Raw genomic sequence first — 27,953 nt, 5'->3', positions numbered from 1 at the left:
AGGTGTCCACATATGTTTGGCTATGTAATGTAAGTAACCACATTGTGGGCCTGTTACAATGCATACATCATGACAGATTTGACGAATATCGTCTTTGTTAGATGAGATTTGTTGAATGTGCGCAAGTCTGGTCAATGGAACCTCTGTATTCCGTTGACTCCGTTACCACATCTACTGTGTCAGTCAGCACTGCCACCATAACTACTGACCGATTCTACCAGGAAGTGGTCCAAGTCATTCTTATTAATTATTCAACACATCCAATTTTCCAGCCTGCGTCATACAGTTGACCTGCTGATGGCGATGACTCAGAGACATCAAAAGGTGTACAGAAAACACTCGCATATTATTAAGCTCTTGATGTAGCTAACTCACACAGCTGGTAAGTGCATGTTAAGTCGTGTTTTAACTCAAGCTCGCTAAGACGGTCCTCTGAAATAATATGGATTCTTCACCTTTTGATCGTCATCGTTTAATATGTAAAACATTCTAATGGCTGTTCTGGAAAGAATTGGAGCCTCTAGAGCATTTCAGACGGTTGCTAGGGGACCTTTTTACCAAAGAATGTGTTTTTTATGATTGTGTTTTTGGCTTTTCGTGTACTGTATAATAACGTGCTGTCTTATTGTGTATGTGAATGTGTAGTTTAACGTGTTTATTGTATTTTGATGTGTATTGTGGTGGTATACAGGGCTCATCTGGAAAAGAGACCTTGGTCTCAGCATTGACTCCCTGTCAAAATAAAGGTTAAATAAAATGCCCACTCCTTGGTAGGAAGCTACTAAGGGTCAAAATCAAATGATTACAAAAAAATGTAGCTATAAATATGTTCTGTAGAGCTAACTGTATGTTAGTCTTACAATAAAATAATTAAAAACAGTAGGCTAAACATCATAAGTTTAATATTGTTATATTTATCAAATGTTTATATAACCTTTATTTGACTAGGCAAGTCAGTTAAGATACTGTAACCATGGAGATGGTTTAGAATAGATTGTAGTGTAATAACATATGAACATATCCTCTGGTGTTGTGTTGACTGCATCAACATGAACGCCACATCCTCTCACGTGGCTGATGAGATGATCTCCAGAACCTCAGAGCTTAGAGGTCGATGTGATGCTCATGGTCTTTACCTCTCTTGCAGAAGGGGCCTGCGAAGGCTGAGAGGCCACAGTCGCAGGAGAAGCCGTTGTACATCTCCACGCACCTCCCTTGGTTCTGGCACAGCTCCCCGTAGCTGCTGCAGTGTCCCGGGCAGCCTGGCCTCACCCCGGGCGTGATCTTAGCCCTCTCCTCCAGGTCCAGAGTCCTCCCGTTCAGCTGCAGCGAGCGGATACACCCCAGGAAGCCTTTCATTCTGGAGGCTGTGCCACCTGTCAACACCCAACACAGCACACAGTAAAAACCCATTGTTCCTGTTTCTCTATCTGAAATTCCAAGGGTAGTGGATAAGTCAGATCTCCTATAGTGTATGTACAGTACATACAAACTTCTGTATCTCCTGCCACTTTCTCTATTTCTTCTTAGTCTGTGTGACGGGGCACGTACCAGAGCTACGTGACACAACACCTGGCCGCCCTGTGATGGGGCACGTACCAGAGCTATTTGACACGTCACCCAGCCGCCCGCCCGCCTGCCGCTCCCGAGAACATAATTTTGTCAACACTTTTTGAAAATTACAAAAACCATTTAAACTACGACTGGGGGATGAAAACTAAGTTGTGGGTGGAAAACACATTCAGAGAGCTGACTTTTATCAGCTGTCTGTCTGTTGCCACTGCTCTTGCTGCTAACCTCCCTCTCCTCCTTGTCTTTTCTTTCTCTTCTCTGGCATCTCCCCATACTTCAGAGCTGGCAGTTCAGATTGTTCTTGGAGTTCAGGCAGGGCTTTTCACAACAAAGAATCAATGAGCCTCTCCCCCTGCAAAGCAAGACTCTCTGGGTCTGAGTTCTCTTCGATCTGAAAAACGTTTTATTTATTTTTATTTTTTACAAAGCAGTAACACAATGTTGAAGCATTTCTTAGGCAGGCTGTCAAATCTTTAGTCAAATATAATGTAAGAAATCTTTCCTTTCAGGAACTGTTGAATAAAATGTCACTTTCTCATTTTAGACTAACTGATGAAAAAAAATTGAAGCAAAGAAACCCTACAAAAAATATATATATTTACCCAGATGAGTCAATTAAGAATAAATTCTTATTTACAATGACGGCCTGGCATCAAATATTATTGAATACTCTTATGCTACAGTAGTAACTGTTGAGTTGGAATAAACTGTAATTTGGTCATCGCAGAGCGGACTTTGGGTAACTGCCCGATGGGATATAATCACGTTTGGGTAATTGTGCATCAGAATGAGCTCATGATTCTGGTGTACTGGAATGGTGACCTGAGGCAAATCCCTGAGCAGAGGAGATGCCACTCCGCTTGGACCACTGGAGCAGGAAAAGGAGAGGAAAGCTGTCTCTCACACAGACAGACAGACAGACAGACAGACAGACAGACAGACAGACAGACAGACAGACAGACAGACAGACAGACAGACAGACAGACAGACAGACAGACAGACAGACAGACAGACAGACAAAAGCTGTCAGAGAGAGAGAGAAGAGAGAGAGAGAGAGGAGAGGAAAGCTGTCAGAGAGAGAGAGAGAGAGAAGAGAGAGGAGAGGAAAGCTGTCAGAGAGAGAGAGAGGAGAAGAAAGCTGTCAGAGAGAGAGAGAGAGAGAAGAGAGAGGAGAGGAAAACTGTCAGAGAGAGAGAGAGAGAAGAGAGTGGAGAGGAAAGCTGTCAGAGAGAGAGAGAAGAGAGAGGAGAGGAAAACTGTCAGAGAGAGAGAGAGAAGAGAGTGGAGAGGAAAGCTGTCAGAGAGAGAGAGAGAGAGAGAAGAGAGGAAAGCTGTCAGAGAGAGAGAGAGAGAGAAGAGAGAGAGAGAGAGACTTTTGACTTTTTGTCTTTCTTTACTGAAACATTCTCATTTCATTTCAAACTCGCCACCCTCCCCCCCCTAAAATAAAAAAACCAAATATAGCCTGTACTTCATACATGTACCATACTCACCTTACCATCTACCACATGATACAAATCACCATACACAAAAAACATACCCTCTCCTACAACCGTATATCCAAAACATCTTCCCCAGCTGTACATACAGCCCCCCCAACACACCATATCTCCTCAAACATCTCCACACATTTTATCATTTTATAGAACTCAAACTCAACCCTAAGGCGCGCAGAGACCATCCCATTAAACAGTAGTAAAGGGTCTGTTATCCCCCCACCTTTGACCCTGTTTCTCCTTGTTAGCCAAATAGCTAACTTCGCCTGAGCAAACAGAAAATTCAACAACACACATTTTTCTTTCTCCTTACTCGAATACCTGTATCCCATTATAAACATCCCAACAGCAAAAACCACCCCCAACCTCTCACACAGACATTCCAACAGAGACATTAATGGCATTAACCTGGTGCACACAGAAAACACATGAATCACAGTTTCTTTCATTTGACAGAAAGGACACCCCTGCCCAATTCCCGGATCAACCCGCGCCAACCAGCTGTTAGTGGCCAGGGCTCCATGAAGAACCCTCCACTGGAGGTCCCCTGACCTCTTTGGTACTGGGGGTTTATAGAGCGCCCTCCATCTAAAACCCACCATACTCTCCACCCCACATACCCCCTGCCACTGATGTGCCTTCACTCCTGTTAGGCTCCGAATGTTCCTAACCTTAACGCAGAGGTTGTAGAGGGCTTTACCTCCCACCCCCTCAAACTCCCCCAGGCTCGGAGTGTTAAAATCTAACAAGTCCTCCAGACCCCCTTGCCAGTCTCCAGTCTCTGCCGTCACCTGCAGTGGCGGAAACATTGGTGGCCCCTCTCCCTTTGGCCTCTCAAACACCCCCCTTACCTGCTCAGACAGTGCCTCCTGGACCTCCTCCAGGAATCTCTCCAGCAGCCTAAGAGACGTTATTCCTGTTTGTTGAGCCAAGACCTCCGGGGTTTTCCACCCCTCCTCTCCCAGCATTCTCAGGTCACCTAGCCTTTTTACACCCCCCGCCATCAGTTGCCTCTGCAGGGTGGCAGACTGAACCGATCTCAAAGGGATGGCTGGGTTGTGGAAAATAGGCTCCTCCCACACCCACTGCCCAGGCTCCACACCCCCTTCTCGTGTGGGTCTTAATAGCTGCCAGGTCCTCAGCACCGCAGAGTAAAACTCTGAGAGACCTGCTGTACTCAGCCTCTCCAGCTTCATGAGGAACAGCTGCCGGTCCAACCCTAATCCACCAGCTCTCCTCAGCAGCGCGCATGCTGGTTCCCTCCAGCCAACATCAGTATGGTACAGCAGTCTCTGCACCGCCTTTAGCCGGAAAGCAGCCATCCTGCTCTCCAGTTCCACCAGGCCCTGTCCTCCTTCGTGGACGGTCATGTACAACACTGCTGCCTTCAGCCAGTGATGTCCCGACCAAAAGAAGTCCACCAGCTTGCGTTGCAGGTCTGCAAGCAGACCGGCGGGGGGGTTGAGGACAGCCAGTTTATGCCACAAGGAAGATGCCACCAGGTTGTTAATTATCAGCACCCTCCCTCTATATGACACTTGAGATAGGAGCCACCTCCACCTGGCCAGTCTTGACACCACTGCCTGTGACAGCCCCTCCCAGTTCTTCCTGACCCACCTCTCCGAGCCCAGGTACACCCCCAACACTTTAAGCCCTTCACAACCCCACTGCAAACCCCCTGGAAGCAGAGGAGGAGCCCTATCCCCCCATGCCCCACATAACAGAGCTTTGCTCTTTCCCCAGTTTACCTTAGCTGATGAAGCTCCCTCGTACACCTTCAGACTGGTCTCTAGTTCCTGCATATCTTGCCCATCCCTGACCATCACAGAAACATCATCTGCATATGCTGAGACTGCTATTCCTGTCACCACATCCATGCCTGTCCAGCACACTCCCTGCAATCTCCTGCGTAGCAGTCCTAAAAAAGGCTCAATGGCTAGTGTGTATAGCTGCCCAGATAGAGGGCATCCTTGTCTAATGCCCCGTCTCACCCAGACTGGCCTACTGAGCCCCCCTCCCACCTTAACCATACATGACGCCCCAGCATACAACAGCTTCACACAGGTCACAAAACTCTTCCCAAACCCAAACACAGACATCACATTAAACAGATACTCATGATCCACTCTATCAAAGGCCTTCTCTTGATCTAAAGAGACCAGTCCAAAGTTCACATTAGAACCTCTCGACAAGTCCAACATGTCCCTAATCAAGAACAAGTTGTCCGTGATTGAGCGTCCCGGTACACAATATGTCTGGTCCTTGTGTATTATAGAGTCCAGATGGGACTTCAGTCTGTTAGAGAGGACCTTGGCAAAAATCTTGTAGTCCGCACAGAGTAATGCCACAGGCCTCCAGTTCTTAAGTTCACACAAGTCCCCTTTTTTGGGCAGGAGAGTCAGTGCCGCCCGACGGCAGCTCATCGGCAACTCTCCTACCCCGATGCACTCACGCAAGACGCAAAAGAAGTCCTGTCCAATTATTCCCCAGAATTTTTTGTAAAACTCCACTGGAAGTCCATCGACCCCCGGTGCACGACCGGGGGACATCTGGGTTACGGCCTCTGCCAGTTCATGTGACAACAGAGGAATGTCCATTTCATCCCTCTGTGCCCGAGAGAGCTTAGGGAGTCCTGCGAACAAGACCTGAGCACACATAGGATCACACATTTCTGCCCTATACAATTCAGTATAAAACTCCACAGTCCGCTCCCGCATCTCCCCCACCACAGAGGTCACCCGCCCATCAGAGAGCCGTAAACAATGCATACCCTTGGCTTCACTGCTCTGTCTTTCCAAACCAAAGAAGAAGGAGCTGGGAGCATCCATCTCCTTGAGCATGGAGAACCTAGAACCTAACACTCCCACTGACACTGAATGAGGCTCTTCCCCATTTCTGTCTTTTGTAAAATCCATTGTACAGTTCCAGTCACCTCCGATCACCAGCGTCTCCTCAGGCGCTACTTGTGAGAGTTCCTGTCTAAGACTCCCAAATAGAACCCCTCTTTCTCTCCCTGTGTTAGGCGCATAAACATTTATAAAAACAAAGCCCATGCTGTTAATTTCTGCTTTAACAACAAGCAACCTGCCCTTACACACCTCCTTTGAGGAGCAAATTTTTACAGACATACCCGGTGCAAAAAGGACTGCCACCCCTGCACTAAGATTTGTCCCATGGCTCAACACACTTGCCCCTTTCCACCAGAGCCCCCAATCGACTTCATTCCCCACATCACTATGTGTCTCCTGCAGAAACAACACATGTACTTTATTTTGTTTTACATATTCACCCAACACACTCCTCTTTCCCGCATCTCTGGCGCCATTTATATTAAGCGAGCCTACCCGAAGAGTCTCCATAAGAAGTGGGAGAAAAGCCAGCAGAGAAATAGACCAATAGAAAAGCTCAAAAAGCCCCAGTGTCAGAAAGAAATTAAACATTTAAACAGTGTCTGAAGGTAAACCTTTACGCACTGTTGTGACCCACTTCCTCAACCTAAACCGTTTCCTGGGTGAGAGGACACCATGCCCCTCATTTCTCATTGCATGTTTTACTGATCTTACAAACTTTCTAGGATCAGGAAAAAAAGCCTCAAGATTAACTTTTTTCCCCTTAGTCTCATTCAGGAACCTTGTCAGTTCTCTCAACGTGTACTTAGACCCCTCTGGTTGACTGGCTGTCAGCTCCGGGCCAATTGAAGAAGAGTCTGAAAAAAATAACTCCTCATCCTCTTCCTCAGACTCACTTTCCTCCTCTTCTCTATCTCCCACCCTGACCACCTGCTCTTTCTCTCTGGTTAGGGCCTCACCCACAGCAACAGGCAACATTTCCATTGTGCCTTTGCCCACACCCTTTTTCCTTTTCCGCTTGACACCCTCCTCCTCCACCCCTAATCTCTTACACTTCCCCACTATACTCTCCTCATCCACTAGAATAACCTGACTAGACCCAGTATCATCTACACCACCCTCCATAGCATGACTAGGCCCAGCATCATCTACACCACCCTCCATAGCATGACTAGGGCCAGCCTCAGCTACCCCACCATCCATAGCCTGACTAGACTCAGCCTCTTCTATACCACCATCCATATCCTGCCTAGACCCAGCACCCTTTACACCACCCTCCATAGCATAACTAGGCCCAGCCTCAGCTACCCCACCATCTCTAGCCTGACTAGACCCGGCCTCTGCTTCCCCACCATCTCTAGCCTGACTAGACCCAGCCTCCACTACCCCACCATCTCTAGCCTGACTAAACTCAGCTACAGCTACCCCACCATCTCTAGCCTGACTAGGCCCAACCTCATCTACACCACCATCTCTAGCCTGACTAGGCCCAGCCTCTGCTGTCTGCATCTCCTTACCCCCTGCACTTTGACCTCGATTTCCCCCACTGGCGCCTGTACCCTCACCTTGTCTACGGCCTTTGTGTGGGCACGCAAAACTCTTGTGCCCCAAATCCCCACATTCAAAACACCGTAGACTATCTGTGCTGGCAAAACCTGCATAGAGCCCCTCCCCATGTCTCACTTTAAAGTGCACATTTAGCTGTTGCTCATTGTTGTTCAGAAACATAAACACTTGCCTCCGGAACGAAACAACGTGCTTAACGGCATCTGCCTGAAAACCTGCTGATAGTACACGGAAACCGCTAGCAAACTTACCAAAACGACTCAGCTCTTTCCTAATTTGATCATCCGTAATAAACGGAGGCAAATTGGCCACTACAACTCTTGTTGAAGGGGTAGAGAGAGGTGAAATTGACACCAACACATCCCTTACAAATATTCCGCTAGCAATTAGCCTACCAACCAAATTAGCCCTTTTCATGAACACAACCACAGCTTTGTTCATTCTAGAAGCAGAATGTATAAACTCAGCTCCTACCTGTTCACCGACCGCGAGCAGAACCTCCTCCACCTTAACTCCGTTCTCAGGAACACACCTGAATCCATGCTGTATCAACAGCGTCTCCTCCGCGCTAGGCTGAGAAGCCATCGCGCACACCGCACCTTCCAAACCCCAGGAAAATTACTCTGTCCTCTTCCACCCTAACTTTGAAAAAAAACTTTGGATACCGCTAAAACAAATACTGCATTAACCCTCCACCATAGAAAATAACATGTAAAGAAAAGAATCAAGAAAGTTAGTTAGGATAGAGCTTTCCACACCAAACACTCAAACTCCAAAAACACCCAGCATGCACTGCGAGAGAGAGAGAGAGAGAGAAGAGAGAGAAGAGGAAAGCTGTCAGGGAGAGAGAGAGAGAGAGAAGAGAGAGGAGAGGAAAGCTGTCAGAGAGAGAGAGAGAGAGAGAGAGAGAGAGAGAGAGAGAGAGAGAGAGAGAGAGGAAAGCTGTCAGAGAGAGAGAGAGAAGAGAGGAAAGCTGTCAGAGAGAGAGAGAGAAGAGAGGAAAGCTGTCAGAGAGAGAGAGAGAAGAGAGGAAAGCTGTCAGAGAGAGAGAGAGAAGAGAGGAAAGCTGTCAGAGAGAGAGAGAGAAGAGAGGAAAGCTGTCAGAGAGAGAGAGAGAAGAGAGTGGAGAGGAAAGCTGTCAGGGAGAGAGAGAGAAGAGAGTGGAGAGGAAAGCTGTCAGGGAGAGAGAGAGAGAGAGAGAGAGAGAGAGAGAGAGAGAGAGGAGAGGAAAGCTGTCAGAGAGAGAGAGAGAGAGAGAGAGAAGAGAGAGGAGAAGAAAGCTGTCAGGGAGAGAGAGAGAGAGAGAGGAGAGAGGAGAAGAAAGCTGTCAGGGAGAGAGAGAGAGAGAGAGGGAGAGAGAGAGAGAGAGAGAGAGAGAGGAGGAAAGCTGTCAGAGAGAGAGAGAGAAGAGAGGAAAGCTGTCAGAGAGAGAGAGAGAAGAGAGGAAAGCTGTCAGAGAGAGAGAGAGAAGAGAGGAAAGCTGTCAGAGAGAGAGAGAGAAGAGAGGAAAGCTGTCAGAGAGAGAGAGAGAAGAGAGTGGAGAGGAAAGCTGTCAGAGAGAGAGAGAGAGAGAAGAGAGAGAGAGAGAGAGAGAGAGAGAGGAGAGGAGAGGAAAGCTGTCAGGGAGAGAGAGAGAGAGAGAGAGAGAGAAGAGAGAGGAGAGGAGAGGAAAGCTGTCAGGGAGAGAGAGAGAGAGAGAGAGTGGAGAGGAAAGCTGTCAGAGAGAGAGAGAGAGAGAGAGAGTGGAGAGGAAAGCTGTCAGAGAGAGAGAGAAGAGAGAGAGAGAGAGAGAGAGAGAGAAGAGAGAGGAGAGGAAAGCTGTCAGAGAGAGAGAGAGAGAGAGAGAGAGTGGAGAGGAAAGCTGTCAGAGAGAGAGAGAGAGAGAGAGAGAGTGGAGAGGAAAGCTGTCAGAGAGAGAGAGAAGAGAGAGAGAGAGAGAGAGAGAGAGAGAGAGAAGAGAGAGGAGAGGAAAGCTGTCAGAGAGAGAGAGAGAAGAGAGTGGAGAGGAAAGCTGTCAGAGAGAGAGAGAGAAGAGAGAGGAGAGGAAAGCTGTCAGAGAGAGAGAGAGAAGAGAGAGGAGAGGAAAGCTGTCAGAGAGAGAGAGAGAAGAGAGAGGAGAGGAAAGCTGTCAGAGAGAGAGAGAGAGAGTAGAGGAAAGCTGTTAGAGAGAGAGAGGAGAGGAAAGCTGTTAGAGAGAGAGAGAGAGAGTGGAGAGGAAAGCTGTCAGATAGAGAGAGAGAGAGAGAGTGGAGAGGAAAACTGTCAGAGAGAGAGAGAGAGAGAGTGGAGAGGGAGAAAGAGAGAGAGAGAGAGAGAGAGAGAGAGAGAGAGAGAGAGAGAGAGAGAGAGAGAGAGAGAGAGAGAGAGAGAGAGAGAGGGGAAAGCTGTCAGAGAGAGAGAGAGAGAGAGAGAGAGAGAGAGAGAGAGAGAGAGAGAGAGAGAGGAGAAGAAAGCTGTCAGAGAGAGAGAGAGAGAGAGTGGAGAGGGAAGCTGTCAGAGAGAGAGAGAGAGAGAGAGAGAGAGGAGAAGAAAGCTGTCAGAGAGAGAGAGAGAGGGAAACAGCAGTGCTACCTGGCCCTAAATCGACAGTACACCGTGGCTAAATATTTGACCATGGTTACTGATCAAAACCGTAGAAAAACCTTGACAAAGTACAGGCTCAGTGAGCACAGCCTTGCCATTGAGAAGGGTAGACACAGGAAAACCTGGCTCCCTGTAGATGAAAGGCTGTGCAACCACTGCACGACAGCAGAACCTAAAACAATTAGAGAGTGTCATTTTCCCAAATTCCCAGACCTCTCTGATGAGGATAGGCTACCCGTCCTGTTGGGGGAGGACGCAGAGAGCTGTGGGTTGGCAGCACACTACATTGCTGCTTGCCATAATTTGAGGGACAGTGTCTGACAGACCAATCAACCTGCACATGTACTCTACTGTATGCTTATTCTTATTGTTCAATGTATGGTTATTTTGACACTTGGTTATTGTTGTCCCGTTGACAATTTTGATTCTCATTTTTATATTGTAAATAAGCTTTGGCAATATGTACACTGTTACGTCATGCCAATTAAGCAAATTGAGAGAGAGAGAGAGAGAGAGAGAGAGAGAGAGAGAGAGAGAGAGAGAGAGAGAGAGAGAGAGAGGAAGAGAGGAAGAGAGGAAGAGAGAGAGAAGAGAGAGGAGAGGAAAGCTGTCAGAGAGAGAGAGAGAGAGTAGAGGAAAGCTGTTAGAGAGAGAGAGGAGAGGAAAGCTGTTAGAGAGAGAGAGAGAGAGTGGAGAGGAAAGCTGTCAGAGAGAGAGAGAGAGAGAGAGTGGAGAGGAAAACTGTCAGAGAGAGAGAGAGAGAGAGTGGAGAGGGAGAAAGAGAGAGAGAGAGAGAGAGAGAGAGAGAGAGAGAGAGAGAGAGAGAGAGAGAGAGAGAGAGAGAGAGAGAGAGAGAGGGGAAAGCTGTCAGAGAGAGAGAGAGAGAGAGAGAGAGAGAGAGAGAGAGAGAGAGAGAGAGAGAGAGAGGAGAAGAAAGCTGTCAGAGAGAGAGAGAGAGAGAGAGTGGAGAGGGAAGCTGTCAGAGAGAGAGAGAGAGAGAGAGGAGAAGAAAGCTGTCAGAGAGAGAGAGAGAGGGAAACAGCAGTGCTACCTGGCCCTAAATCGACAGTACACCGTGGCTAAATATTTGACCATGGTTACTGATCAAAACCGTAGAAAAACCTTGACAAAGTACAGGCTCAGTGAGCACAGCCTTGCCATTGAGAAGGGTAGACACAGGAAAACCTGGCTCCCTGTAGATGAAAGGCTGTGCAACCACTGCACAACAGCAGAACCTAAAACAATTAGAGAGTGTCATTTTCCCAAATTCCCAGACCTCTCTGATGAGGATAGGCTACCCGTCCTGTTGGGGGAGGACGCAGAGAGCTGTGGGTTGGCAGCACACTACATTGCTGCTTGCCATAATTTGAGGGACAGTGTCTGACAGACCAATCAACCTGCACATGTACTCTACTGTATGCTTATTCTTCAATGTATGGTTATTTTGACACTTGGTTATTGTTGTCCCGTTGACAATTTTGATTCTCATTTTTATATTGTAAATAAGCTTTGGCAATATGTACACTGTTACGTCATGCCAATTAAGCAAATTGAATTGAGAGAGAGAGAGAGAGAGAGAGAGAGAGAGAGAGAGAGAGAGAGAGAGAGAGAGAGAGAGAGAGAGAGAGAGAGAGAGAGAGAGAGAGAGAGAGAGAGGAAAGCTGTCAGAGAATAAAAACACTTAACAGGAAAACATGTCAGTACGAACCTCAGGGGGCAGTCAGTGTATTTAAACCAAATACAGGTCAGTTCTAAACTAGCAGCCCCAGCGAGATCCCAGAAAATATACTACAGTTTAACATTTGTGCATTGAATATTTTGTAAAGTTCATATTTCAGTAATCCTATAACATAAAGTGAGTTGAATGCTTTGTAAGGTATACTTGAAAGCCACAGTATCAACAAACAAGCAACAGGTAAAATAATGGAAACACTTGAGTAAATGAGGGATACAATGTATATTGAAAGCAGGTGCTTCCACACAGGTGTGGTTTCTGAGTTAATAAGCAATTAACATCCCATAATGCTTAGAGTCATGTATAAAAATGCATTATTTTGGCCAAAATGTCTATGCCCCCATAGGATGACAATGCCCCCATCCGCAGGGCACAAGTAGTCACTGACTGGTTTGATGAGCATGAAAACGATGTAAAACATATGCCATGGCCGTCTCAGTCACCAGTAGGGATGCGAGCAGACCACTCTCTGCTAAAAAAAGTACTTTAAAGTTTGTTAAATACCGTGACTTACCAAGACATTTAGTAGAAAGGAAACACATATTCCGCCAGGAATCAACTCCTAAGAGTCTGTATTTTTAGAACGGAGGAGATTGATTAGTTGCCATACATAAGAGAACCCAAACACTCACATCTTTCATAGAGAGCTAGCGAGGGACGGAGAGAGGGGAGGGGCACAGTATAGGCAGGTCGGCTGTCAGGCAGAGAGAGTTCGAACCGTGCACTAGGCCTATCTATCGGAATTAGAAGCTGTATCTTGCAATGGAATGCTGTATTTCACAATTTCTTGGCTTGTAATGTCTCGCAACTTCAGTAAAGCTGGGCCTATCTATCATCAATGAATAGGCTAGGATATTCTACATGCAACAGAACGAAGACCGAAAACACACTTGCATCCTTAGTGAAGAGAAAGAGCAGGAGAGCCAGCTGAACTGTCATTTAGATTTTGTAGTGAAAAAAACAAAAAAACATTGTTTTTCCATTATGGATTTTTCTTCAAGTTAAGGATACCAAATTCGCTACACCCCTAGTCACCAGATCGCAACCAAATTTAACACAACATGCTTATGGGAGATTCTGGAGCAGCGCCTGAGACAGCGTTTTTCCTCCACCATCAACAAAACACCAAATGATGGAATTTCTTGTGGAAGAATGGTGTCGCATCCCTCCAATAGAGTTCCAGACACGTGTAGAATCTATGCCAAGGTGCATTGAAAGTGTTCTAGCTCGTGGTGGCCTAACGCCCTATTAAGACACTTTATGTTGCTGTAGTGAGGTGCGTACTGGCGGCAGAGAAGTCAGGCGCAGGAGAGCGAGAACTGATTTACAACGGTGTCGTTTAATATCCATAAACCACCGTCAACAGAACAATACAATATATGGGTCAAACAAAACCCGGTAAATACCAGCATACCGTTGCATAAGCACTACAAGAAACAATTACCGACAAGGACATGGGGGGGAACAGAGGGTTAAATACACAACATGTAATTGATGGAATTGGAACCAGGTGTGATGGAAGTCAAGACAAAACCAATGGAAAATGAAAAAAAGGACAGCGATGGCTAGAAGGTCGGTGACTTCGACCGCCGAACGCCGCCCGAACAAGGCGAGGGACCAACTTCGGCGGAAGTCATGACAGTTGCTGTTTCCTTCATTTTGTCAGTTAGGCTAACTGTAGATGGCGTGTTCATCTACTGGCATGACGATGTGTGCGACAGTATCGGTTCACAGTGTGTGGCCACATCATAAGATGTATACTGAAAAAGAGTGCCACTATGTGGTGGTCTCCGATAGAGGTGCAGGTTCAGATTATAGGTGCACATCCCGGTAAGAGGACAGAAATCACCAGTAGGACACAGATGTACAGAACACACGTTTATTGCCACGCTCAAGACAGGCGCACACAAACAGGAAGTGGACTAGGTGGAAGTGAAAGTGATAGTGGTTTCTGTAATGGAACAGAAAGGGGAATGAATTACACAACAGTAATAGCAGTGATGCTAGTAGCGATGTAGCATAGGCTAGCGGTAATAGCATAGCTATATAACAGTATAGCAGCAATGAACATGGCATACTATACAGCCAGTAGAAGGTATTAGCATAACATCCTATTAGGCTGGTAGCCTAGTGGTTAGAGAGTTGGGCCAGTATAAGCTAAAGGTTGCTGGATTGAATCCCTGATCTGACAAGGTCAAAATCTGTCATTCTGCCCCTGAACAAGGCAGTTAACCCACTGTTCCTAGGCCGTGTCATTGTAAATAAGAATTTGTTCTTAACTGACTTGCCTAGTTAAATAAAGGTTACATTTAAAAATTTAAAAATAAAACACAGTATGTACAGGTCAACTAGAGTTAGTGAGGTTAGCAATATTGGCTAGCGTAGCACACAGTATAGCAATATATATATATATATATATATATATATATACAATAGCAGCTATAAGGTGTTAGCAATAGGAAATGAAGATAAACATAGATAAACATCAACTAGCATAGGTAATACGGTAGCATGCTAGGTTAGGCTAGGCTAGCAGGTTGGATATAGCCATGGGGGCTGACATCTTAAGGCCTATGGCAGGAATGGCTATCAAATAGTTACATAAAAGCTTACAGTACAACCAGACATAAAGTGCCCTATCCCAGTGCAGTGCACTTACATAGGTCAGAGACGCACTAACACTATAGTGTGTTGGGAGAGTCCAGGGCTGCAGGATAATTGGTCCGTGGGTTATGGCCCAGCTGTAGGGCAGAGATTTATGAGAGAGCTCCTCACTCTGCCACTGCTTGCTGAAGACTATCCTGGCACCCCAATGGTGGAACTAGCTTCCCCCTGAAACTAGGACAGCAGAGTCCCTACCCCCCAGCTCTGACTAGGCCTGTGATATGTAGTTGTCCCACCTAGCTATGTTAAGACGAAGGCACTAACTGTATGTTGCTCTGGATAAGAGTTTCTGCTAAATGACTAAAATGTCAAATGTAAAAATGTAAGACTGAGCCCAGACTGGGTTGGACTGTGCTTTTATACATGTTCTGGTCCCACCTGCCTATTGGATAGATGCCCTGAGGTCACTGCGTGTGGCATGCAACTAAAGAGCTCCAGAGGGGGACACAGAGTAGCCTGTAAACAATGAGGATCCTTCCCCACCTCTGCTCTCTGCAGGGTCAGGGAGTCAGGCTTAAGGCTTAAATCCTTAAGCCGAAACAGTTCGGTATAGTTTGTGCATATATTATGACAAAAAAGTTGATGTTTTTGTTTGTTTTGGACTTCCATGAGGGTTTTTGAGACTGTTCAGACACACCCATTTTTTCTAGAGGCAAGATGGACTTCAGAGCCGAAGTCTATGCACCTTTGTCGGAGATTGGTCAACAGTAAGGATTTTTCATTAAAGTCTTTGTTGTCATTCAACGAGAGAAGACTCGTTTTAATGCACATTTTTTAATAGAAAAATACTGCACAAAACATCTTAGTTAGATGTTAAAAAAAAACGTCAAAATGAATGACAGATTTCTTGAGTTAACTTAGAAAAATGTTGACTATTTTGAGGAAGCGTATACTGGCTACGGCACACTAGCCGAACTTAAGCATGCTGACACCTTGTTGGGGGTAGGTAGGCTACTTGTTTTAAGAGTTAGAGAGGGCTGTAAGTTAGTGTTCAGGAGAGGGGCTAAAAGCGTTTTCTACATATTCGTTCTGAATATAAATCATAAAATGTGTATTTATCAAACCGTGACACATAATGCCAATAGAGGCAAACTTCCTATGAACCCCAGGACAATCTGTAGGTTTTACATACAGTATGGTCCCTCACAATCACTGTAAGGGATTACTGGCTAAAGACATCCAACATATCAATATTCATTCCCTCATTCTGACTCTGCCTGCATCCACTGTTTGTTCGTTTTTCCAGCAAAGTGGATGTTTGCAGATATAACAGCCCGAAAGACGCATCCTCAATATTTGCTTGTAGATAAAGTGTTATACAACAGCCTGTTTTTCCTGGTCTTTTTCCTAGTGTTTTCCTTTCTTTAAATCATTGGAATAGTCTGGGGCGAAAACAGACTGAAGACCAGCACAATGGTACTGATAGGCTCTATATGGCAAAGAATTTTCCCAATATAGATGTCTGACGTAGGTACAGAATAGATGTATTAAACCTAGCTTCAAGCAAATGCATATCAATGGACAGATGGCCTGAGAGCAAGGTTGTTTGAGAATGCATGAGCATTCTCAAACTATTACTGTGACGGCAGCTGCTTCTTATAGGTGGTGCGTCCACTGCATCTTACTGTTGGAAGCAGGGCCTTCTCCTTCTCTTATTAACTTACCTCTTGAACTATGCTGTACTGATCAAAAAAATGTAAAAAGGAGAGAAATGTCACAATATTTCAAACACCAATTCCATCTGGAATTACCGCTACCTATATTTGGAAGCTATGGATTCATAGTCTCTGTTCACCACCGGCAGAGGAAACAGAGAAAACAGAAAACGGCCACAAATGGCTTAATTTCTCTGAATTGCTCTCTGGCACACTCCTGAAGGAGGGAGTGGAGACAAACAGGAAGAATCTCAGGGTGCCCCAACTCAAAGGCTGTTTCCCAACTGGGATCCTATTCCCTATGTAGAGCAATACTTTTGACCAGGGGCCATAGGGCTCTGGTCAAAAGTAGTGCACTATGTAGGGAATAGGGTAGCTTTTGGAAAGCAGACAAAAACGGCATTATTACAAATGACAGACGTCCCTCCCTGTGGATAGGGCTGGTGAATGTAGGAAGCCTAGCACCTCTCACTGAGCCATTTATATCATGCATGCTTATTCCTCTTAATGGCAGACCTGAGTTCAAATGCTATTGAAATTCCCTTCAATACTTTTTCTGTGTGTGCTTGAGCTTGCCTTTATGAAATTATATAGTAGTCCCATAACTGCAAACCCCACCCAACTGGCACTCCCAGGGCAGGCTAGATCAAACGCTTAAAGTATTTGAAAGATTTCAAATAGTATTTGAACCCGGGTCTGGTTTATTTCTGTCTCGAATGAGGGAGGGATAGGTAGTGGTCTGAAGCAGCAGTGTTTTCCTACCTACAAATAACTGGCTGTTGAGCTGCAGATGGATGTGACCATCGGCGGGGGCCTTCTGTGTGGCGTTGGGGAAAGCGTCCACACGCAGCGAAGCCTCTTTTACATTCCGCTCCGCTCGAACATGGTGCCACCTGTCGTCGTTTAGTGCCACATCGCCTGTCTCCACCCGCACTTCAAAGGGGCCGTTGCCCACGTCAAACGAGAAGACCACCTCTGTCGGCGCTGTGGGGGAAGGGAAGGAGGAAAGGAGAAGGAGGCAGGAATGGGGAGGGAGGGAAGGAGGGAGGGAGGGAAGGAAGGAAGGAGAAAGAGATGGTTAGACACACCAGATAAGTAGCATTTGGATAGGCAGTTAAATATCCCAAAATGCAGAGTGCCAAATAAAAAAATGTAACCTCCAGACATCTAGATAATTTTCCTCCCCTTGTCTTCTGACATTTTCTTTCCAATCTTGTCTATAAAAATACTCATCTGACCCATGTAACTTTCACTGCTCGGACAAAATCACATTTTCACTTTTTCAGTTGTATGTCTGACACAACTGTGAAGCTTTTTTGATGGTTGCTGTGACCTTGAGTATCAACAGGAATAGAGAAAGATGAGGGGTTGTCATGCCGATACCAGTACAAAGTGGCCTGACAACATTGTGTTCCAGTTATTTTCCCCCAGATCTATCTCACACACTACATCAAAAACGTCCACTGCTGGCCTGGCACTAAACTCCACTATACAGTAGCTAGCTATAGGTAACTGCCAAAATAAAGGATAGACCAAAGTCTTAATAGGGAGTTGGGCCACAATGAGCCAGAATAGCTTCAATGCCCCTTGACATAGATTCTACAAGTGTCTGTAACTCTATCGGAGGGATGCGACACCATTCTTCCACAAGAAATTCCATCATTTGGTGTTTTGTTGATGTTGGTGGAAAACGCCGTCTCAGGTGAGGCTCCAGAATCTCCCATAAGTGTTCAGTTGAGTTTAAATCTAATGACAGACGGCCATGGCACATGGTTTACATTGCTTTCATGCTCATCAAACCATTCAATGACCACATGTCATTGTCATCCTATGGGGGCATATCCATGGTAGCCAAAATAATGGCCTGCCCAGCATTTTTATACATGAACCTAAGCATGATGGGATGTTAAAGACGCACCATGCAGAAATTGCTCTGCCATTTCCTGGTTGCTAAAATTCTAATAGTTTGCCTAATTTCAGTTATTGTGACAAAACAAGCAAGTGTAGTGTAGAGAATCATTGTACCATCTAAACCGCTGTGAAATATATTTTCCATGACAAAATATTATATTTTCAGCTGTTTGAAGCTAGTGTACAAAACCGAAAGTAAAAGACACAAAAAACTAATTAAAAAACGGGAAGCATAGAAATAACACATAGAACAGATCTTCCTCTTCTAAGACTTCCTTTCAATGAGAATGACAGATATATAACTCACATTTCTATGTGAATTTGGTCAGGTTCCACATAGTTACATATTGCAGCTTTAACTTCTTCGAGGTAGGGGGCAGTATTTTCACATCCGGATGAAAAGCGTGCCCAGAGTAAACTGCCTGCTACGCAGGCCCAGATCCTAGGATGTGCATATTATTAGTAGATTTGGATAGAAAACTCTGAAGTTTCTAAAACTGTTTGAATAATGTCTGTGAGTATAACAGAACTCAACTCTAACAACCATAGGAAGTGGGAAATCTGAGGTTTGTAGGTATTCAACTCTTTGCTTATCCAAGATACAGTGGAAATGGGGTCATGTTGCACTTCCTATGGCTTCCACTCGATGTCAACAGTCTATAGAACCTTGTTTGATGCTTCTACTGTGAAGTGGGGGCAAATGAGAGGAGATTGAGTAAGGTCTCTCCCAGAGTGCCACGAGCTAACCATGCGCTGACCATGCGCGTTCATGTGAGAGTTCCATCGCATTTCTGAAGACAAAGGAATTCTCCGGTTGGAACATTATTGAAGATTTATGTTAAAAACATCCTAAAGATTGATTCTATACATCGTTTGACATGTTTCTACGGACTGTAACGGAACTTTTTGGACTTTTCGTCCGTACTTTCCGCTGGACTTGCACTCGCGTCGTGAGTTTAGATTGTGTCCTGAACGCGCAAACAACAACGAGGAATTTGGACATAAATGATGGACATTATCGAACAAAACAAACATTTATTGTGGAACTGGGATTCCTGGGAGTGCATTCTGATGAAGATCATCAAAGGTAAGTGAATATTTATAATGCTATTTCTGACTTATGTTGACTCCAACATGGCGGATATCTCTTTGGGTTGATTTGTCGTCTGAGCGCTGTACTCAGAATATTGCATGGTTTGCTTTTTCCGTAAAGTTTTTTTGAAATCTGACACAAGAGGTTGCATTGAGGAGAAGTGGATCTAAAATTCTATGTGTATCACTTGTATTTTCATCAACATTTTGATGACTATTTCTGTAAATTGATGCGGCTCTGCAAAATCACCGGATGTTTTGGAACTACTGAACATAACGCGCCAATGTAAACTGAGATTTTTGGATATAAATATGAACTTTACCGAACAAAACATACATGTATTGTGTAACATGAAATCCTATGAGTGTCATCTGATGAAGATCAACAAAGTTTAGTGATTCATTTTATCTATATCTCTGCTTTTTGTGACTCCTCTCTTTGGCTGGAAAAATGGCTGTGTTTTTCTGTGAATAGGCACTCACCAAACATAATCGTTTGGTTTGCTTTCGTCGTAAAGCCTATTTGAAATGGGACACTGTGGCTGGATTTACAACACGTGTATCTTTAAAATAGTGTGAAATACATGTATGTTTGAGGAATTGTAATTATGGGATTTCTGTTGTTTTGAATTTGGCGCCCTGCAGTTTCACTGGCTGTTGAAGAGGTGAGACGCTACCGTCCCACATACCCTAGAGAGGTTAATTGATTTTAACTCAGGGATCATACCTATGTGGAAGCACCTGCTTTCAATATAGATTTTTCCCTCATTTTCTCAAGTGTTTCCATCATTTTGGCAGTTACCTGTATGTATTTTATTCCCGGAAAACATTTGTAATGCATTTTTCTTTCATTTAGTGTATATGTTTATACAAAGGTCTTCCTAACTGCCCATCTTATCTGAATGGATCATTTTAATTAATTAAAGTTGTAAAGTTATGGGGCGGCTTGCTTTAGCTCTTTAAAAATATTTTTGAGGTAGTGGAAGAAGTTTAAAAAGTTGTACTTTACTATTTAAAGCAAAGCAATAACATATAGTCAAAGTTATATTTAGTAAAATAATTGGTCTGATTATTTTGATAGACTACTATAATACTGTTTGTCTACATGTAGTCGGGTGTGCTAGTTTGGGCACTTTGGCCCTGCAAGCCTTCAGAAATGAAAACTTATTGAAACACCATTTTACCAGTATTATAATTGGTTTTGATAATGGCTGCGATCGTACTATTCAGGAATGTAAATATTTTTGTCATTTTTCTCAGACAGCCATAGACAAATGTAATTTCCATCTCATCATTAAACATACATTTTAGTTGAAAATGAAATACCATACAATTAATTTATAACACATTTCTAATACATGTGTACATTAACTTGTATTGAATATTATTTTAAGTGATTTTTAAGGTTTTTCTAATCTTAATAATTCAACAAAATGCCTGAATGTATAAACTTGCCTTTGTGACACCTGAAAACATGTATTTATCATAAAAAACTAGATTTTTCCTAAGGGAGCAGTCCGTGTACATGCACTCCTTCTTCAGGTTCTCACAGCACAAAGACGCAATAAGGTTCTCAATGTTGCTGCAGCTGATCACTTTGTGATACCGTAGTTTGTCCGCCATGGACTGGAGGTTGGTGCGGGTTTTGCAGAGGCATGTGTCCCTATCCTGGCCAGTTGGCTTGACAACCCAAAAAGGACATATTTTGTAGAATTCATAGTAGGACATTTTAATCTCTGAAAATTCCCTCTTAAAATTCTGATAAAGGTTCTGAATTGTGCCATTCAAGAGGCACTTCTGCTTTTTCTTCTTGTTCCTCATTAGTGTGTCCTTTTTCCCTGTTGGTGCTCTACTGTTGGCATCACGTTCATAGAATCTAGTGATTTTCTCTTCTGTGGCTGTGCTAATTATGTTACACTGCTTTTCCCTGGGGTATTGAAGACTTGTTAGCCTGTTTTCATTTGCCCTTTAACCAGACCATACTTTCTCAGGATGTTGCCTCTGAGAATTTTTGTTGCCACTTGTTTGTCCTTGGCACTGCGCATTTTTTAAATAATTTTGCTTTATTTTTACTTTTTTTTTTTTTTTTACTTTAGGCTTATTTAATAATGTTTTACATTAATTTAATCTAGAAAATGCTCCAAGGTGTGCACAAGTTGATACCTTTGTATTTTTCTTTGTTTTTAGAAGATGCTACATAAAACACCACAGAGGTGACAGACATAGAAACAAAATAAAAAAAGATCCTATATGATACCAGGAACATGTGCAAAAAGACAAGGAGAGATACTGGAAGAAAAAAGACATCTATCTCTGAGCATACAAAGCGAGAACAAAGAAGCAAGAGAAGGCAATGGAAATGCAACCAACGGAATATGACAGACTTTAAAGAGAACAGTTGCAATGGAGACCTGCCTATCAAGCAACACACCACCTCAGTCGCCAGATGACTTGCAGACAGAACATGAGCTCAACATACCTGCCCTTAACTTACCTGCCCCTGATGCATGCCTTGATATCCCTTCCTCATCTGCAACAGGAATGAGAAGTCGAATACTTGCTGGAAGGATAAAGACTGGAAGAGGTCGCTCAAAATCATACCGAGATCTTTGCATGACAAATGTCAAACTTGACAAAGCTTTACGGAAAGCTGAGAAATACAAAAAAAGGTATGACCAATTGATGAATAAAATGGAGAGACAAGATTCCCCAAAGACAAAACAGCAAATGAAGGGAATTCTGAAGGACTTGAAAAGGATTTTGTTTCAAAATGCCATCATTGCAGAGTTAAGTTTGTAATGGAAATGACACTTCTACAGTTTTTGGAGAAAAATGACAGACTGCTTAGCATGCTTTGGCTATTATTACAGTTAGCATATAGTTTACACTAAATACATAAAATATACAATTTCTTTCAAAATACAACAAATTAAAGACATTCTAGCCTGTTTGGAAATTACCTATTTACATAGATTTTTCTTAAACTTCTGGACATCACATCTGGAACAACTGCATATGCTTCACTTTAATACGTTTCCATGCTAACTAACTTAACATTCTCTTGACAAAACTTTATTAAAGAGGAATTTGCCCTCAGTGGTGGAAATTACGCCACTACCAAAGGACAGGTATATTTTGTGTAAATCACAATGTAAAGGGGATACTCACAATAAATATTGATAAAGATTTTATTTAATTGACTCAATCTCTCGTAGATAACATTATATAATGTGAAATTATTAATGTTTTCTCATATAAAAACATAGTAGAAGCTCAAAAGTCTGGGTCAGGGACAAGGGCAAAACAGTGAAATTGAGGTATAAAATACATCTGAAAAGTAACTTAAATACTTGATAGAGAGGTGTTAAAAAAAATGGGGTGATTGTAGTGTGAACTTAACATAAAGAATAAAACTTTTTTTTTTAAATTAAATCGAAAAAAATTGACCCTGAGGACATAGAAATGCCCGTAGTTGCAGAATCACCCAGTTATCTTTTACCTTTACTAATGGTCTTTAGGCTGCCTTGCACATTAGTAAACCCCCATTCAGCTGGCGGCGCTGTTGTGCGTTTCTGACTAGGAACCATCATCTTCAACCAATGACTGTATATATGTGTCACGCCCTGACCTTAGAGATCCTTATTATTCTCTATGTTTGGTTAGGTCAGGGTGTGACTCTGGTGGGAAATTCTATGTCTTCTGTTTCTTTGTTTTTGGCCGAGTGTGGTTCCCAATCAGAGGCAGCTGTCTATCGTTGTCTCTGATTGGGGATCATACTTAGGCAGCCCTTTTTCCCACCATTAGGTTGTGGGATCTTGTTTTCTGTTTAGTGTCTTAGCCTGACAGAACTGTGCGCTTTCGTTTTCGCTTTTGTTATTTTGTTTGAGTGTTTTTTGAATAAAAGGAATCATGAACACTTTCCACGCTGCGCTTTGGTCTACTCTTCCTACTACCAACGAGAACCGTTACAATATGAATGGACAAAGCCATCGATCACGTGACACCGTTCCTTCCTATGTAAAGACTAATTTGCGCATTTTAGCCATATTATGTCGGTTAAGATGGCATCTCATGGAGACATAACATGTGCAGTTTAAGCTACTCCAGGAAGTGACTTTGCAGGCTAGGTCAGTGCAGCCCCCTTATTAGCCTCGTTTGTACCTGGTGCTAACATGCGTCCTTTGTCCAGAGAGGTATCTTATGGATCAGGTTTGAGGAGTTAGCGAGGTAACTTTGGTCAACTCTGAGTTCAAGTCGGGATTATCAGTCATGCGAATGTGGCTCACCGTTTAAAGTCAGGTACATTTCTATGGCAACAAATCCTTCAGAACTAACCTGCTCCTGAGCAGGTTAACTCAGGGATAACTCAATTTATCCTGAATGAAGCGGCTGAGGCATGAGTTGAGGACCAATGAAATCAGACACAAATGACACTCTCTCAAATAGTGTCATCATCCCCTTCATTTGAGGAAGACGACTAATGAAATATTAAATTAATTAAATGTTTTCCTGCGTAAAAATATTGCATGTTAAAATACCTAACACATTACACACTTAGCAATGACAGTATTTGCTTTCCAAACTGAATATTTTTCGCACAATTGTATTTAGAAATTTGCGAAAGGCATACTGACAGCCACAACCAACCATAGACACATAATCCATAGATGGCAGTTCCCATTCAAGTCAATACTGGCAGCAATTGCTAGTGTACTCATGAGTTTAACAGTTGAATTGCTAGGGTTAGAGATTCCAAAACCCTTCTATGGATTATATGGCAACAACACATCAAACCAAATGTTATTTGTCATATGCGCCGGATACAACAGGTGTACATTAGAACTTAAAGTGAAATGCTTACTTACAAGCCCTTAACCAACAATGCAGTTAAGAAAATATAAAAAAAAGTAAGAGATAAGAACAACAAATAATTAAAGAGCAGCAGTAAATAACAATAGCGGGGCTATATACAGGGGGTACCGGTACAGAGTCAATGTGCGGACGCACCGGTGTCGAGGTAATTGAGGTAATATGTACATGTTGGTGGAGTTATTAAAGTGACTATGCATAGATAATAACAGAGAGTAGCAATGCAACTGTTCTGGATAGCCATTTGATTAGATGTTCAGGAGTCTAATGGCTTGGGGGTAGAAGCTGTTTAGAAGCCTCTTGGACCTAGACTTGGAGCTCCGGTACCGCTTGCCATGCAATAGCAGAGAGAACAGTCTATGACTAGGGTGGCTGGAGTCTTTAACAATTTCTAGGGCCTTCCTTTGACACCGCCTGGTATAGAGGTCCTGGATGGCAGGAAGCTTGGCTACAGTGATGTACTGGGCCATTCGCACTACCCTCTGTAGTGCCTTGCTGTCGGAGGCCGAGCAGGTGCCATACCAGGCAGTGATGCAACCAGTCAGGATGCTCCCGATGGTGCAGCTGTAGAAACTTTTGAGGATCTGAGTACCCATGCCAAATCTTTTCAGTCTCCTGAGGGGAAATAGGTTTTGTCGTGCCCTCTTCATGACTGGCTTGGTGTGCTTGGACCATGTTAGTTTGTTGGTGATGCGGACACCAAGGAACTTGAAGCTCTCAACCTGCTCCACTACAGCAACGTCGATGAGAAGGGGGACGTGCTCGGTCCTCCTTTTCCTGTAGTCCACAATCATCTCCCTTGTCTTGATCACATTGAGGGAGAGGTTGTTGTCCTTGCAGCACACGGTCAGGTCTCTGACCTCCTCCTTATAGGCTGTCTCATCATTGTCGGTGATCAGGCCTACCACTTGTGTCATCGGCAAACTTAATGATGGTGTTGGAGTCGTGCCTGGCTGTGTAGTCATGAGTGAACAGGGAGTACAGGGCGGGACTGAGCACGCACCCCTGAGGGGCCCCTGTGTAGAGGATCAGCGTGGCAGATGTGTTGTTACCTACCCTTACCACCGGGGGACGGCCCGTCAGGAAGTCCAGGATACAGTTGCAGAGGGAGGTGTTTAGTCCCAGGGTCCTTAGCTTAGGGATGAGCGTTGAGGGCACTATGGTGTTTAATTTCATGGCTACAGACATGAGTGCTACGGGTCTGTAGTCCTTTCAGCAGGTTACCTTAGTGTTCTTGGCCACAGGGACTATGGTGTTCTACTTGAAACATGTTGGTATTACAGAATCAGTCAGGGAGAGGTTGAAAATGTCAGTGAAGACACTTGCCAGTTGGTCAGTGTATGCTCAGAGTACACGTCCTGGTAATCTGTCTAGCCCTACGGCCTTGTAAATGTTGACCTGTTTAAAGGTCTTACTCACATCGGCTGCAGAGAGCATGATCACACAGTCGTCCGGAAAAGCTGATGCTCTCATGCATGTTTCAGTGTTACTTGCCTCGAAGCGAGCATAGAAGTTATTTAGCTTGTCTGGTAGGCTCGTGTCACTGGGCAGCTCTCAGCTGTGCTTCCCTTTGTAGTCTGTAATGGTTTGCAAGGCTGCTACATCCAACGAGCGTCGGAGCCGGTGTAGTACGATTTGATCTTAGTCCTGTATTGATGCTTTGCCTGTTTAAAGGTTCGTCAGAGGGCATAGCGGGATTTCTTATAACCTCCCGGGTTAGAGTCCTGCTCCTTGAAAGCAGCAGCTCTACCATTTAGCTCATTGCGAATGTTGCCTTTAATCCATGGATTCTGGTTGGGGTATGTACGTACAGTCACTGTGGGGACGACTTCACCGATGCACTTATTGAGGAAGCCAGTGACTGATGTGGTGTACTCCTCAATGCCATTGGAAGAATCCCGGAACATATTCCAGTCTGTGCTAGCAAAACAGTCCTGTAGTTTAGCATTTGCTTCATTTGACCACTTTTTTATAGACCAAGTCACTGGTGCTTCTTGCTTTAATTTTAGCTTGTAAGCAGGAATCAGGAGGATAGAATTAATGGTCAGATTTGCCAAATGGAGGGCGAGGGAGAGCTTTGTACACGTCTCTTTGTGTGCAGTAAAGGTGGTCTAGAGTTTTTTCCCTCTGGTTGAACATTTAACATCCCTGCATTAAAGTCCCCGGCCACTAGGAGCGGCGCCTCTGGATGAGTGTTTTCCTGTTTGCTTATGGCGGTATACAGCTCATTGAGTGTGGTTTTAGTGCCAACATCAGTCTGACAGCTACGAAAATACAGATGAAAACTCTCTAGGTTAATAGTGTGGTCTACAGTTTATCATGAGATACTCTACCTCAGGCGAGCAAAACCTCGAGACTTCCTTAGATATCGTGCACCAGCTCTTGTTTACAAATATACACAGGCCCCCGCCTCGTGTCTAACCAGTCTAACAAATTATTTGTCCAATTCGAGGTGAATAATCGCTGTTCTGATGTCCAGAAGCTCTTTGAAGTCATAAGAGACCGTAGCAGCAACATGATGTACAAAATAAGTTACAAACAATGCGAAAAAACAAACAAAATGGCACGGTTGGTTAAGAGCCAAAAAAACAGCAGCCATCTTTCACAACAAGCTGTTCAGAAGGAGTGATAGGAGTGGGAAAAAGGTGCTCATGCAGTAATACAATAAAGACGTCACTTCTCAAAGCCTACTTCACACCACAGCCTGCTGAATTTGGAAGATAACTTTATTTTTATTTCGGCACAAATGAAAATGTGGCGCTGACTTGCCCATGTATTGATGTTTCAACATTCTCTCAATTAAGAGTTCAGCGGACGAGTAATATCCACCATCTTAGTACGTATGAAGCCTGACCTGGAATATGAACCTAACTGAAGCTGGCTAGCTTTATAATATCCTGAGTAGATTTAGCTTGCTTCATAGTATACCACTCTGATCTTGTCCACATTCTGACTGTGCCCACATTTTCCGAAATATGTCTACACATGGTATTAAAATGTGTCTCATATCCGTCCACTGTGTCCGCATTGTGACCAGATTACCTGGTCCGTCCCTGTATGCAAAATATTTAGCTATTCTTATAAAATAAAATAAATAAATAAATATTAAGACACATAATGATTCCATCAGTCAATGGTGCCACCTGTCAGTGATTTTAGAAAGTGGAATAATTTAAATTGATTTAAATTATTTGATTGTCCAGATCTGTTTACACTTGTAAGATATCCAGACATAATGGGTCCCTGACTACCTCCAGAGGTGGTCAAGAAGATCTGATCACAATCAGATCACAATGCATCTTTTAATCGTCTACACCTGTCTGAAAATGTGGGCACAATCAGAATGTGAGCAAGATCAGGACAAAAGATGCATGTTAGAACCAGCTATAAAAGGGGCTCCTGAGTAACTCTAGTTACTGAGTAACTCTAGTTATTTGGGGTGGCAGGTAGCCTAGTGGTTAGAGCGTTGGACTAGTAACCAAAAGGTTGCAAGATCAAATCCCCGAGCTGACTACAAAAATCTGTTGTTCTGCCCCTGAACAAGGCAGTTAACCCGCTGTCATTGAAAATAAGGATTTGTTCTTAACTGACTTTCCTAGTAAAATAAAATAGTTGAAGGCCAACTGTGGTACTGCAATTAGCAACAAAATTATCATTTTAACTTCTTCTGTGTGCGATTTTTAAATAATCGGTCCAAGGACATATATCTGGTGTATTAGAAGCAATTATTGGTACCATGATTGTCTTTGAATGTTTTATTTATTTACACAAAGATTGACCACGAAGATTTACATTTTTACATTCACTATAATGGTGGATCATGTTTTCTGCTAACAATGCCTGCAGTACCACGGTCGTTTCACTTCCTTGGCTTCAATGGTAGTCGTTCTCCCCTGTCTTCAACCTAGCTAGGAACATGGTAGTAGGATTGGAGACAACTTTGTTTTCATTTCAAACATTC

General features: G+C 43.9%; 1 protein-coding gene across 1 annotated transcript in view; it reads right to left on the bottom strand.

Moving 5' to 3' along the window:
- Positions 1–27,953, bottom strand: part of cntnap3 (contactin associated protein family member 3) — a 187,666-nt gene that overhangs the window by 46,369 nt on the left and 113,344 nt on the right. Inside the window, exons 17-18 of the mRNA XM_038989461.1 lie at positions 16,883–17,104; positions 1,137–1,376 (exon numbers count right to left, since the gene is read on the bottom strand). Coding sequence (XP_038845389.1) covers positions 1,137–1,376; positions 16,883–17,104 — 462 coding nt within the window. The remainder of the gene's footprint in view (positions 1–1,136; positions 1,377–16,882; positions 17,105–27,953) is intronic.

This window comes from Salvelinus namaycush, chromosome 3, assembly GCF_016432855.1.
Source record: "Salvelinus namaycush isolate Seneca chromosome 3, SaNama_1.0, whole genome shotgun sequence".
NCBI classification, from domain to species: Eukaryota; Metazoa; Chordata; class Actinopteri; order Salmoniformes; family Salmonidae; genus Salvelinus; species Salvelinus namaycush.
The sequence above is the reverse complement of the archived record's forward strand: the minus strand, read 5'-3'. Positions and strand labels throughout refer to the sequence as shown.